Below are 15827 nucleotides of genomic sequence, written 5' to 3'. Positions count from 1 at the left end.
AACATATGGGCACCATTCCTATCTCTAACATAGGGGCACAATTCCTACTTCAAACATATGGGCACCATTCCTATCTCTAACATAGGGGCACAACTCCTACTTCAAACATATGGGCACTACTACTTCCACTAACCCAGGAGCATCATTCCACCCACTGACACAGGGGCACCATTGTTCCTATTAACACAATGTCACAGATACTCCTGAAATTGGGTAAACATTCCTTTCAATGTTACTCTCTTTTTCCTCCTGACACAGGGACATCAATCCTTTCTTTTATACATATATGGTGGCACTTATATATATATATATATATATATATAATTTTTTTTATTTTTATAACAGTACTTCCCCTTGTAATACCTCTTCTTTTCAAATGAGCGGCACCATTTTTGTTTAGACATGGTTCAGGGTCAGCTACTTCCTGTATTGAGATACTGGTTTAGAAATGACAGTCATGTAAGTCGTGGCCTATTTGTACTACCTTGCTGTATTTACAGATGTCTATTACAAATGACTCCCTGTAGTAACCCTCACCCTGTGACTTCCCACAAAGTTACAAGGTTGCAGTCTTATTACTGAGAGGAAATTTTTCCCTCAGCTGGCAGCAGGCTGATGGCATCATCTCAGCCCAGGTAAAGTTACCTGACAGGAACTAATGGACTGCTGACAAATGATAAAAATATAGTTTTATATTGTAACGTGACAGGAATGTACTGATTCAGGCTTGTAAATTTTCTGAAACAGCCACAGGTATGTAAGCTGTGCTGGCATATGTATTGTTTGCAGTACATAACAATCATGCTTTATATATTGGAAGTGAAGGCAAACCAGACTGATCTGCTAATGTTTGGTGTGTAAAATTAGGTATTACACATGGACTAGTTGGTGTCAGGGATTAGACAGCTGTCTGTGGTGAATCCTCAATATGGTCCAGTGAAAGTTTGTAGTAAGGGCCTACTACTCTGAAAACACAGATGAAAATGCCCTGACCTTGGGCCTGATTTATTAAAGCTCTTCAAGACTGTAGAGCATACAAGTGAACCTGGGTGATCTAGCAAACCTGAAATAGATTTCTTCAAAGTAATTTGCTATTTGCTAGCAAAAGTTTTGAACCCTGGACCAGATCTATTCCAGGTTTGCTGGATCACCCAGCCTCACCGATGAAAGTGTATCGTCTCTAGCCTTGAAGAGCTTTAATAAATCAGGCCTATTGGCTCAGAGTTTTGAAATGATTAACATTATTAAATTACACATTTACTAATTCCCAGTATTTTCTAAAGGTAAACTGTGTCATTACAGAGGGTGTGTATGAGCCAGCTAGGGCCTATACACTAACCAGTGATGTAAAGGACAATATATAGGCATGGTAAGCAAGGAGGTCTCTTAATATTATTTTGTTTAAGGTTATTCTGTTAAAGATTACATTTAAAGTGTACCTAATTTTTTTTCAATATTTCAATATTTGATAGAATACTGAAGGGATAAAAGCCCTTTTAGGTGTTTTTATGCTGTTTGTCATACCATTGAGACTTTCCTGTCACAGAGAATACTTCATAGTGAGGGATATTCTAGTTTTAGATATTTGTCCCCATACCAGGTGTCCCTATTGGAAGTCTTCCCTTCATCTTTTGCATTTAGAACAACTCTAAATATTGGGATTTTCCCATATTTTTTGTAAGTGTATGCAATATACTTTTTAACAGATAGGTCTAACACTTCCCCACATCTACATAGTCTGACCTATGGAAGAAACAAACATAAAATGACCTGCATTTGGTAATGGTCAATGGAGTCTAAGTAGGGAATGAATACATTTTCTGTCAGGTTTTAAATTGTTGTTCCAACTGGGGAGATTCACCCCTTTTATTTGCCTGTTAAGGCAAATAAATAAATATAAATAATTGAATTAAGTGAGAGAAAAACAACTGGCCTGGTACAACTCATTGAGATGAATATTATATTAATTTGAGAGAGATTTCCTCTCATTTCTTGTTACGTTTTTTAAGACATGAAGTAAAGGGAAATTTCCCTAGTGGAGTTACAGGTTAGGTTAAAAGAAGACATAAGTCCATCAAGTTCAACCACTAGTGAAGTAAACATATCCCAGATATAAAACCCAATAAGACATAGTTGGTCCAGAGGAAGGCAAAAAAAAAAACCCTGGCTTCAACTGGGGAAAGAAATTCCTTCCTGTTTCCATGACTCAATCAAATGTTCCCTGGATCAACAGTCTCTGTTATCTTTAAATCCTTAATACCCAGTTATATTCTGTGCTTCCAGAAAAACATTCAACTTTTTCTTATAGCAATCTATAGTAGTTGCTGAAACTACTTCCTGAGGGAGCCGATTCCACATTTTTACAGACCTTACAGTGAAGAATCCCTTCCTTATCCAGAGCTTAAACTTCTCTTCCTCCAAAAAGTGCCCTCTTGTTCTTTGTAATGGTCTCAAAGTGAATAATGGGGAAGAGAGTTCTCTATATGGACCATTTATATATTTATACAGGGTGATCACATCCCCCTTATACGTCTCTTCTCAAGGGAGAATAGATTCAGTTCAGCTAATCTCTCCTCATAGCTGAGCTCCTCCATTCCTTTTATTAGTTTAGTTGCCCTTCTCTGCACTCTCTCCAATTCCACAATGTCCTTTTTGTGAACTGGTGCCCAAAACTGGACTGCATATTCCAGATGTGGTCCGACCAATGCTTTGTACAGGGGCAGGATTATGTCTGCATCTCCGCAGTATATTCCTCTTTTATTACAAGAAAGTACTTTACTAGCTTTGGATATTGCAGCTTGGCATTACATGCTGTTATTAAGTCTATGATCTACCAGAACCCCCAGATCCTTTTCTATTTCTAACTACCCCAAATGTATTCCCCCTGGACAGTATGCATGCGTGTTGTTAGCCCCCAAGTGCATACGTTTACATTTATCTATAATAAATGTCATTTGCCACTTGGCTGCCCAATCAAACAGTACATCCAGGTCTGCTTGTAGATTATAGACATCCTGTATGGACTTAATTCCATTACATAGTTTGGTGTCATCTGCAAACACAGAAATGGTACTTTTTATCCCAAACTCTATATTATTTATAAAGATGTCAAACAGTAAAGACAGCAAAATCAATAAATGACCTGATAGTGTTTTTTTAACTCTTTCTTTGCTTTATTCATAAGTTAAAAGCCAATGTTTTGGCTTAATTACTTTAAGTATACATGAATAAAAAAAAAACATTTCCTGATTTAGTTCAGTAAATTAATACATTTGCAATCATCTTATGCTAATAAAAGGGAGAAAATTCATTGGATACAAAATATATAGGATAGCTGCAATAACATGTAAATAAACAAGCCAAACCAAAATATGACCTTACATGAACCATACTCAGCTGGATGAGACTTCTTTATGGTTTTATCTGTGTAATAATTATTATTTACTATATCATATGTGTGTTCTTTTCTTTTTCCTAAATGCTCCTCTGCTAAATATAATATTTTTACAAATACAGATTTGGCAAGCTGTACTGTTGTCCTCACACAATGTCATCACTCAATGGCTGCCTAGTATTTTTGCATGGTCACTGTATTAACATTCCTTGTGTTTGGACAGCCTGAAAACAATGTGATATTCAGAAGCTCAGAGTACTGAACACAACTTCAATTCACTTCAGCTATGTGAAAAGACTGGCAGCAAACGCCACAAGGTGCATAGTTATCACTCTGCTACAATCAATATTTGTGATTGGATTATTTTGTGCGCATAGATGACATTTTATTTCCTTTATTACCGTTTAGGTTATTTCCAATCAGATTTACATTGACCTGCAGAGTCTACACCCTAATATTCCCTGCAATTCTTTTTTAATTCATAGGAAAAACCCAGTACACCCATATGCAAGGAACAGCATGGTTAGCATGATAAAAAAACACAACTCACAAAGTTTCACTATCCATAACCACCAAAAACAATTTGAAAAGACAAATCTGTTGGTAACTGGCTGTTAAACACCTTTGAGAATGCTGGTTCCCTGACTTATGTTTTGACATGAAAGCTTTTTGAAAACCCATGCTATAAATGAGTTTCAGAAAAGTATCAGAATTCCCTATGTCTATCCTTGATCCAAATATTTATAAGTTTAAAGTCAAGACAGGAAAACAAAAGCAGCTCCATTGCAGACTCATAATATTGAACCTAGGCAATATATATGTATATGCTAATACAATTTATAGATCAATGATGTGCTTCAAATGGTGTATTTATAGGCAATTCCCTGTGCAAATGTTGCAATGTTTGTACAATTATTGTATTGTGTATTAAGTGTTAAACATGGGTTGTAGCATGTGAATGGCCTTTGCCAACATACTTTGCACGAATAAGCGTCTCTCTTTCTCAGCTTATAAAGTTAGAAGATATGCGTGCTGGTAAAAATGTATTTCCCAAACACTTTGATCAGTTGCAAGAATGTTAAGTTAATGCTAACTCATCAGCACACTTTGAACAAAATCTTCTCACCAACTAATTATAGTAATCAGGATCTGTCATGCTGTTTTTTCATGTGGTTATTGGAAGAGAAAATACCCTAAAGAATAATGAAAAGTATTGCCCAGGAATTCCATCTGCATTTTTTATGTATTTTTTTTTATCATTTCTGTCTGTTGCTGGTAGTTAGTAACAGTTTTGAAGATATTTCTATATATAATATTTACATCTATTATCTATTAGTGATTCCCCAATACCATAATTCATTAATAAAATATATAAGTCCTTATCACTTGATTCAAATGCAGATTCTAATTCTGGCAGTAAATTTTTCTGCCTATTGGTCAGCAGCATTCCATCTACATGCTCTGAGCCCAAGTTGTCCTCAATGTTCCCCAGCCTATAACTGTAAAGTGAAACAAGAAGCAGCACAGTGACAAGCTCATCTCTTTATTACTTGATTTCTCTTCCTATCAGTATGCTTCCTCTCAGCACATGAACTTACTGACTCCTTTGCCCTGCTTCTTTCTCCCACACAAAAACCTTTCAGTATAGACATCACCTCAAATGTATACACTTACAATACATGCAATTTAAAAGTACTGTATTTATTTGTGTGTTTTAGATCTGCTGCAACTTTTATGCATATTGCTTAAAAAAGAAGGTAATTATGTTCCCTTAACAGCATACTCCATACAGAAGACATGATTGAAGGCAGAGAGCGCTGTAACTATTTGAAAATTCAAAAAGGGTCATAAAGTATAGTCAACATGTTTTGGGAGGTTTACCAGCTTCATTAGGGCTTTATCATGGTAGAAAATAGAGGGAAGATAATTGGTATACTGGATCTATTGGACTCTATGGGCCTGATTTATTAAAGCTCTCCATGACTGGGGAAAATAGACTATCTTGGGAGAACCTGGTTGATCCATCAAACCTGAAATGATCTTGGTCCAGGATTGAAAACATTTTCCAAAGTTGTGGTCTGCTTTACTTCAGCTTATGTTAGTATACCATCATATAGGCCATGCACAGATCCCTAAATTGTTTCCTTACAATATTTCTATGTACTCACTATACTATAGACACAAATGCATACAGACTTCAGTCGATGTACTATACATTTATAGAAAAAGGTTTTATTTTTTGCTAAGAAGTATTAACTTCAACGTCTTAAAACGTATCAGCTAAGTAGTGGTGTGTCCAAAACTAAGATTGTGATATTTTCTAAATCCTTTTTGGGTTGACTGCTTTTAGGTAGATTTTTATTTACGTAAGACAAAATATTGATACAATTTAAGACTAATTTAAAAGTGTAAAAATCCATAGCGGATACTGTATGTAACTGTTGCTACCACGTGCATGTAAACTTGTGTGTGCTGCGGCCATACATCCTATTATTATTATTAGGTTGAGTATTTATTTGGTTAGCAAGCTTGCCACACTTGGACATACACATGGAACACCAATGTATGATTGCTAAGATTTTAGGAATTGTTTTCATCATGCAGACATACTTAAGCTCGCTGTCATTCACATCTGGTCATATATATCAATTGAAAGCGCTAATCCTCTAAAATCTGAATGCATAAACATTTACATTGTGATTAGCAAAAAGCTGAACATTTGCATTTTGCAAAAAGCACTCTAGACCTCATAATTATTGCTACAATTAATATAAACTTGGTTACCACTTCATATATGTACACTTAATAGTCACCACGTCTATCAATAAATTACATGCAAAATTCTTGTTGCATAAAGAGATCCCATTTATTGTCCCTGGGATCTAATATTCACAGTGCAAGCAGAATCTGTTGCAAGCTGACATAATATTGATAATCTTCTAAAAAGGTAGATCTAAACAATTCTGTGACACGTGATGCTTGACTATATATATATATATATATATATATATATAAAAAAAAACATTTCACAAGATAAGAAACAAACTACAGTACAAACCTCTAGTACTGCTTTTTCTAATTAGAACTCCCCTGGAGGTTGCTAAAGAGTTCATTGAGATATTTCTGATTTGTAATAAGTTACCACTGACACCAATAACACAGCTGAACAAAAAAAAAAAACATTTTTTCACTTTATATTTTTTAATATATATTTAGTGTATTTCAGGTCTGGTGAATCCAGAATTGACATCAGTATATTATTGTCAATCTTCATTTACACCAATGTTTTGCATTTTATATATTACATGTAGCATTACTTTCATGAAACTTTCATTACTGAAGCTTCTGCCTGGCACAGCTATGTCACGGTTGTCAAGAACTTCTTGGGTAACCATAAAAAACAAGTTTTTGACGAACTGGTAAAAAACTTGTTCTTAAACTTTAGGTGCTACTATGAGCATATGACTATGACTAAGGCCCCTCTTCACTACAAACCACCAATGAAAAGGGGGGTTACCGTATGCATTTTTTGCTGGCCATTGTAAAATTGTAATTGTAATTGTATAAATCATTACAAAAAAAAGAGTGTCTTATAGGGTGATAAATTCCATATTCTTTCATTTTTATTCCATTATTGTTTATTTCAAATTGTTCATGCTATGCATGTTTGCAATGTAAAGTGTATATATAAGCATTTTATATACAAAGTTAAATAATATTTCAAGTTTCCCTCCATGGTATAAAGTATGAGAAAGGCTGCTTTACTGCATTAAGGGTCTTGAGATACCTGACAATATAACTAAAATAATACAGGATAGAATAACATACATGGAATTTCATATGTGAGTTCTGATAAGAGAATTGAAGGATATACTGTAAAAAATTATAAAATGTACAATTAGATTTTACGAATAAAATTAATGCTTCTTTTACCAAGTAATCAACAGTATAAAATCTGTAGACTTTGCTTCCTATTTTTGTCCTCAACATTAGTAGTATAGAACATTTATTAATTCTTTAGGGATCCTTCTAAAAGATAAGTGTCCTTTACCACAAAGTGTATCCTCTGCAGTTGTCTATGTACTGACAATTAAAGAACTTGCATTTGTTTATATTTCCTGGCCACAAGTCATTCTCTGACTGCCTGTTCAGTACAATCCCAATGGCTACTATAGGGCTGCAGCAGAGAAGGACTTGCAACAGGGGAATGTTAACAAACACTCCATTGTGGCACTTAGATCCCAGTAACCAAAGCATGGCTTGGGTGGGGGGAAGTTCAGTAAATGTGAGGGGTGTTGGATAGGTGAACATCCTGGGAAAGCCCATACTGTTCATGCAGTTAAAGTATCAGAGCAAAAAACATGTTACATAGCATAATTTTACCTATTACTTACCCTATTTGTAGAAGACTACAAAAACAACCAGTATTATGGAGGTGAGGAGAGAGGGAGGTGTTTTGTAGCCTTAGCACACCTGTCCACACTTTTTCATGGTAAAAGTACAGTGAGTAAGCATTGTCCCCAAGTATTAAGAGATATGTTATTTATGTTAAAAAAAAAACATAAAAATGTTTGCAATACTTCTAATTAAAGGTAAGCTGCAATTTATTACATTTATCTTTTTCGATTTTTTCTAGGGGATATTTGATAGCAGCCCCCTCTGTTTTTCGCTCTGGAGTAGAAGAAGCAGTGAGTATAACCATCTTTAACACAGCTGCTGAAACCAAGGTCCAGGTAAAGCTCGTGGTTAAAGGGGAGACGGTGGCTGCTGGCCATGGGGCAGTACTGGGTAAGTCTTTTTTTTTTTTACCTATTGATATAGGTGTATTTTTAATAAATACACTTCTACCTAATTTACCCAAAATACCCAATTTTACCTAATTTTATTTAAGAAAATCATGTGAAGTGATTCAACTAATGACAACTGTATAAAACTAGTAAAAGTTATATACCTTGCTACAAGGAGGGTAATGAACTGCATATTATTGTACCATAATACAGAATAATGTCAACCATGGGTTCTATATATAAGAAAGAAGTTTCCGATATTAAATGCCTTATTTACTCTGGCATAGTGTATGGGTCTTGTGGAGCTTTTCCTTTGTTTGGCACTTGCACATTTTTTGCACCTTATTGCACCATAGGGCTGAAACCCAGTTTTGTAATCCAGTGTGTCACAACAACACGCATGTTCATTTAATTTTTTTTTATTTATGTGTTATGACTTTAGAACCTAATGCACACATACACAAAGTTTTACTTATAAGTATTTTATGAAATAAGCAAGATATTTTCCTGGCATCTCCTTCTTGAAAGCATTCTTTAAACAGCATGGGTTATAGTCTGTTTCCTTGGACAACAGGAATTCCATGAAGGTACACCTGGAATTTCTTGAGTCAGCATCTTTGTTCTTAGTGCGGATTATAGCTTTCTATAAAATTTAAGTCAATTCCATTTTAGATTGATTTTGCTGTAATATTGTGATATACTGCACATTTATTTCCTTTTGGTAATAAACTGCAGAAATAATTTGATAGGCACATGTAAATGTGTTTACTTTAAATAACACTAAATAAATAATTTTAACTTTATACTTGAGTTCTTAATAAATACTGTTTCTCTTTCAGATAAAGGCACAATTAGGATTAAGGTGAGTCAATAAATACAGGTACAGTCATGGGACACACACACACAAAAAGAAAATGTTATTCTAATGTTATATTATATAGGTTTATTCATTATACTAAAATGATAGGCACATTTGGCACAGTTAATAAATGCACAAATGAGAAAAACCCCAAGGCTGGTGCTATGTGTTTAGTAATGAAACACTTTGCAGCCCAAAGGACCTGCTCCCTTTTTTACCATGCAACACCCCACAAAACAAAGATGGCACACATTTGTGTAGTTTGCTAAAAATCCATGTGTGTTGAGGTGCACTAGCAAAGTTAATGAGGGTGACATTCTAAACTAATGTAACCGCAATGAACACACTATGGATTGTGTGTTATTGTGCCTTACAGTATTTCTCAGTGAAATGTACCTTTTAACATGTCAGTGCTCAAGCCAGAATTTTTTTTAAGCGGGGTGGGAAGAAATTGTAGGCAGGTGCCAGCCCCTGTATTGTGCCCCAACTCATCAGTAACCACCCAAGTGTTCCTACCTGTGCCCAAAACACTGCCATGTGTTTCTCCTCTGCCAGTGCCCTTTCCCCATTCATCTTTTCTCTTGGCCCATGGTACCCGCTTCTGCTGCCATGCTCCCTGACACTACAGGCCTGCCCCTAACCACTGCCACCTTCTGCACCCCATTTCCTGGGGTTCCTTGTGAAGCCACTCCTTTTTTGGGAGTTCCCCTTGCCCTCTTTCCACAGTACTGATTCCTAATATGAATGAGCTTTGTAAATAAATCCATTCATACAACAGGGAACAACATCATATGAATGGATTTGTAGAGATAGAGAGATAGTGATTTTTTTAATGAATAAGATTTGCACAACATTTGCTCAAATAATGCACAAAACATTCACATGCTCTTAAAATTCTTTAAAATGCTTTTAGTGGGTTTAGTTGGTCTTTTAAAAACTTACATAGGCAAAAGATTCTATTTAAAAAATACATTATTGTGAAAAATTTAAAAAAAATGATCTAGACCAATTGAAAAACCTTATTTTCATTTTTTTTAAATAGTCTGTTATTAGAACACAGAAAAGGTTGTTACCTGTATTCTACTTGCCCTGGCCACCTAATTAATGTAGTATAGGAAAGTCTTTGGGCTTATTTACTTACTTTTTTACCACTATTTATTGCAGTGGTGTCCTTGGAGAAAAAAGAAAACGTTTGCACTTTCATAAGGCTATCTCTTCCCAATCTGCTAGATAACCGCTTTAGTAGCCATTAGGCATCATTCAACCTCCAGGGTAGCCAATATCTCTACAGCCCATGCAGCTTTCAGCCTCTTTTTTTATTGATAGTATAAAAATTGTATTGTACATAAAATTGTTTACTTTATGTATTCTAGTATTCATTTATTTGTAGTATTGTATGTTGCAAAGTAAATGATCACAATAAAATAAATACTCAAGTGTAAGTATATCAGATTTTCCATTTGTCAGGCTTTTGTGGTTGGAGTATTCCCCCGTGGAAGGGCGCGGAGCACAGGGAGAGGCATACTGTGAGATGTGACACAAATGTGTGTAGGTGGCGGGATGGAAGCCATGAGAGATCACATGTAAGCAGGAGGGGGGGGGGGGGCTGTATCATGTATTAGTCATTAACAGAGGGGAGCCTGCTACATGATGGAGCAATTTGTACATAGTCTCAGAACATCACATTAACCCATTTAGTGTTAAGATATTTAGCCAGGGAATAGTATGGAATACGTTGAATGTTTTTATATAATCTCAGCATAAATTGAATTGTTTTTATTTTATTGCAATATACAATGCTAGGTGGGAAAAACACTCCTTAGTATATTTTCCTATTTAAAGATTCCTAGTCACTAAACCTAAACTAAACAACAACATCTTCATATGAGATAATGTGTACCTAACAACGTATATGCATTTAACATATTCTATTCATGTCATTCATCTGTAAAAGCTTCCTTTCTTTGTAGACATCTAAAACTCTAAAACCTCTGCTAGGTGCTGTCCAGCGGCATTGATATCAGAAACCGCAGAAGTTTTGGCACTGTAACTCAAATGAAACACTATAATATTCCCATTCAGTCCTCTGCTGGCAGCTATTTAAGAGATTATGTAGGGAGGACAGGGAAAAGTCAGAGAACATAAAGTAATAAAGAGAATAGGGCTGTGCCAGGGAAATGTCCATTCAATTTTTTTAGTAAGTAAGTTCAAAGACACATTGCAAGCCAATAAAAAACTATTTCTAAACAGTGAAAATGATTTTTAAAATAGTGCCAGTAATTTAAAATACTTGTGTTTTAACTAAACCTGTTTAAATTGGTTAAAGGATCTCTTCAAAGCCTAACCCCATATAGTCTCAGAAATAGCAAGATACAGTTAAGATAAAGTCAAGCCACCCTTACATTGATCTTAAAATAATGTAAAGCAGCTCACTTAGGCTTTTTCAGGTCCATGGTATGAAACCATTCAGCTGGCAGTTTGCTGTGTGCCCAGAAGTAGCAAATTGCACTGGGGGTAACCAGAATTGCACACAGCTGCATCTGGAGGGCAAAGCTTCAAACAACCATGCAGCCAAAAGCAGTTTGTTGATAAAAATTGGTTCCCAACCTCTCACATTCACTTGTGATCCCCGCGATCATGGTTGAGTCTGCTGCAAAACACTGTGGCTCACCAGGGGCCAGTAATGGCCCTAACAAATTGTAAATACTTGATTCCACTCCTGCTTGAGCCACCAAAGTCCACTCCATTAAAAAGATATTGCCTCCCATAGTTTGCCAATTAATTGATTTCTGGTGTCCCCTGCAGAATTGGAATCTGTTGTCTTCTATGTCACTATTGTCTCTTGTAGTCACATCAGTGGGAGGAACTGGTGATCAGTGTATGGGACACAACAGTTTGACATTAGAATTGTCAGCTTCCCAGACATTTTTGGGGATAATTCCTCATCGATCAAAAAATCTACAAAATATTCACACAAACTGCAGTAAAGCTGTAATAGAGGTACCAACTCTTCCTCCACTCATATTACAGCCATTTTAAAGTAATCTGTACCATATACCATCAATTACATAAAGGGTCAGTGGAAGACAGAAATGATGAAACTGCCTTAGTAGAAAAAAAAAATTAAAAACTTATCTAGATAACCATTAAACCAACTAGATTTCACCCATCACAGTGGTTTGTCATACGCCAATTACCAAATTGTTCCATATTTTACAGTTAAAGAAACCCAAATGAGCAACATAAAACAAACCTTCAAATCCATTGAATGTGATTCACTTGCAGCAGGGTACCCATACGTATGAGCTCACAGTTGACATGTCTTTAGTAATTACTTGTTCAGGCTATACTCCTGTACATCTGTAAATGTTTTGTGGTCTCATTTAACATTCTGTGGTTGGGAAGCTTCAGGTTTTTGTTAAAGACTTATTTTGTTTTACTCATTTTTACCAACTGATAATTGTGTGTACCACATGAGTTGTATAACTTACTCAAAAATGTATTGTACTGCACATTTTGTGCTGTCTTAGCATCAATGAAAAAACTCCAGAAGGAAAAATCACTTGCAGATTGCTGCTTGATTCAGGGTTATATCAGAATGGAACAGAACAAAGTTTAACCTTTTATTTCATCATATAGAAGAACATGACTATCAGGATTCTCCCTAACTTTAGAACCTTAGATCATATTACTACCTTTCACTGAGTCCTCTATAAGACCACATCATATGTTTCTCATACCATTTTTCTCAATACTTCTTAAAGCTTTATCCCTAAATATTGAGAACAACTGAATTCATCTTTCCAGGAGGAATATTTGCTGAGTGTTAACCACTATTGCTCAATGGATAAGATTTTACATAACCAACAAAACACCTTTTCTTAAATTTTATGAAATTCTGATCAACTGATCAGTACTTGTCTGAAGTCTCCTAGTGAACCATAATTCGTAGGTCATAGAGACTGCTATCTATTTTTTTATGATGTACATACTATCCTAATGGTAACCTGTTACCATTGAAATTCAGATGTCCTATTCTACCTTCCACTCTTCCTCTACCGACTAACTGTTTACTTCCTATAATCCAACCTCCCCTAACCTGAAATATACTATACCATCTTTCCCTCCCAAAACCATGTATCAAATTATCCCCCCACCTCCCAAAAAAACTGGAACTGTGGAATCTTCATTTCTTACTCAACTGTAATACCAGTCTGTGTGCTAATCTTTTTTATAATATGTGAAAAGATTTTGTTTTATTGAGATTTGGAGATGTTGTTAAAAAAGAAATAACAAAACAATGTTTAATTGTATATTTTGCAGGTTCCACCAGGACTGAGAGGTCAGGCACATCTGAAAGTCTGGGGTAATCGTCATCTAAATGATGGAGGCCTTATTTTTCACAACTCTACAACTGTTACAGTGGATAGCAAAGGATTGTCACTCTTCATACAGACTGATAAACCAGTGTATAAACCAAAGCAAAAAGGTGAGAAATGTACACCTATGATGTACAGTATGTGGAAAATTACAAAAAATTAACATTTAATGGTTGGACTATCAAGTGTGTATACTGTAACTGTTTCTTTGTCTTGTGCTGTGTTTGTGGTACAGTAGTGGAATACATCAACCCTGGTCCATTCTTCTTGTTCTTGGAGGAATGTCAAGCTTATACTTTTATCAGTTTATGCAGCACTACTAGGCAAAGTTTTATCTTGATATCAGTTTACAATTATTGTTTTTTATATTCTCAAGAAATATGCATTTTCAAACCAAATTTGACTGTGTGATTGTATATCTGACAATTCTATTTTTAGTGATGATCAATATGTATATGGTGACACCGGATCTACGGCCTACAACTGAAAAGGTAAGGGTAAAGAAACAACAGGGCTGCTTTCACAATACAAGTTCAAAATAGATCTAAATAAATAGAAAATATTATCTTCCTGAAGCAAGTTTGAGAGTGGATGAAAAACCGGACCTATTTATTTTTTGTTTATTTCTTTACTGCTTTACCTCATTACCAACACATTTTCCAAGATGATGGCTTTTTTGACATTTGGTATTTTTTGAAAGCAGCAGGAGTTAGGGATCCACTAGGGAGCACAAATAACCTAATTTGGAAGGCATGTGACTGTGGCCCATCAAAGGTTTTTTCTGCTCATTCTGTGGACCAGTCTGACCCTGGATATTAGCTATTTGTATAATGTTTCTGATCACTATTTAAAGTTGACCTGAACTCAAAAAAGTGTATGATATATGGAATATCTTTGAGCCAGAAGATGTAGATTTTGACTGAAATTCTAAGGAAGCTACAAAAATTGGTGTTCTTCACCGTATATACCTTTTTTTCTCCTTCTAAAAAATATTAGTGGCATGTGAGGGTGCCTGCAGCCTCATAGCTGTATAACTACAGTGTGAGATCTAAGACCCTAATGCCCCTAGCTGCTGGTCTCAGGAGATAAGGAGTGTTAAATGTTACTACTGTTCTGCTTGCAAAAGGCTATGAATGAGGAGGCAAAACCCTGCCTCTACCAAGATGTCTGCCTCCATAGAGACTCAATATAGAACAAGGCATGGTAAATCAATAATGCTAAAAAGATGAGCAACTAAAAGCCTTTAGGCAGTACTAGTTACTAGTCTTTTATCTTTGACTGCTTTTTTTAGTACAGCTTTCAGAGCTTTCAATACTCTATAATTCATATAAAAAATCCACTACATGTATAGGTCTCTGAATAAGCCTAATAAGTGATCCTTACAAGGTGATTACCACTATTCATTAAATTCCTTAAATGAATAGGATTTATTTCTTGTTGGCTTTAGCAGCTTCAACACTGAGGCTTGCTAAAGCATAGTCAATGTTTTTGTAAAACTCCCTTACTATATGTGTAAACTTTTGATGGAAACGTAAGTTCCTTTTAGGAATTCTTAAAGTACTGAATGTAATAGAATTAAATATGGAGTCTATTTATGATATATGATTTTCTGATTTTGGTCTTGTTTTTGCCTTTGCAGGTTGATGCATATGTCATGGTAGGTATTTTGTGTGTTTTTTTATAATTACCTAGAAAATGTAACAAAAAATGCTATTTTGCTTGGGTACTAATGCAACAATAAAAATTGGTAATTGGAAAGAACTACTGTGCACTCCCAAAGTTGGCAAAAAAGCCTGCTTCCTCCTTGTGGTCTTCTATGTAAGCCTGGGAGCCATGCTGAAATATTTGCAGACGAGGGACTCTGTGTCCCTGGTTTGCTTGGGCTATACACATCAGGGATCTAATATGGTAACTTCAGGTGTACTGTATTTGGGCAATTTGAAATGGTAAGGCATTGCAATCTACATATACCACATGTTTCACAACAGGAAGAGGGGAGTCATTCTAAATCACCTTCCACATGCACATACCTAAACACTACTTGTATGGACATACATAAATAGGTGTGTTTGCATATATGTTGGGTATCCTTGCACAAACCAGAAGTACAAGGTCATTTCCACGGCCATTGAATAAAACAGATGGGGTGGTGCAATATTCATAGCCACATTCCAAAAGTTTTTAACGCAAGACAAAAAAAATTTAAGGGACCAGGTTCAGTTGGACATTACACTGGCTTTAAAACAGAATCTAGTCATTAAGATCAATCATTTACTTTTGACAAAAATATATAAAGCAACTTAGTTTTTCCATGCTAATGTCTCTCAAATAACAATTGTCTTTATTTTTAGGATTCAAGAGGGTCTAGGATAATTCAGTGGACAGACCTGAGTCCAGTCTGCTGTGGT

The 15827-nt window shown here is 35.5% G+C and overlaps 1 protein-coding gene across 4 annotated transcripts in view; it reads left to right on the top strand.

Annotated features, from left to right (window-relative positions):
- Positions 1-15827, top strand: part of CPAMD8 (C3 and PZP like alpha-2-macroglobulin domain containing 8) — a 70475-nt gene that overhangs the window by 4277 nt on the left and 50371 nt on the right. For all 4 annotated transcript variants that reach the window (XM_072404662.1, XM_072404660.1, XM_072404659.1 and 1 more), the window contains exons 2-7: positions 8031-8182; positions 9021-9043; positions 13364-13529; positions 13858-13910; positions 15059-15076; positions 15771-15825. In XM_072404662.1, coding sequence (XP_072260763.1) covers positions 8031-8182; positions 9021-9043; positions 13364-13529; positions 13858-13910; positions 15059-15076; positions 15771-15825 — 467 coding nt within the window. The remainder of the gene's footprint in view (positions 1-8030; positions 8183-9020; positions 9044-13363; positions 13530-13857; positions 13911-15058; positions 15077-15770; positions 15826-15827) is intronic.

This window comes from Pyxicephalus adspersus, chromosome 3, assembly GCF_032062135.1.
Source record: "Pyxicephalus adspersus chromosome 3, UCB_Pads_2.0, whole genome shotgun sequence".
Taxonomy (NCBI): domain Eukaryota; kingdom Metazoa; phylum Chordata; class Amphibia; order Anura; family Pyxicephalidae; genus Pyxicephalus; species Pyxicephalus adspersus.
Note: the sequence above shows the minus strand (reverse complement) of the source record. Positions and strands in the feature narration are given on the sequence as shown.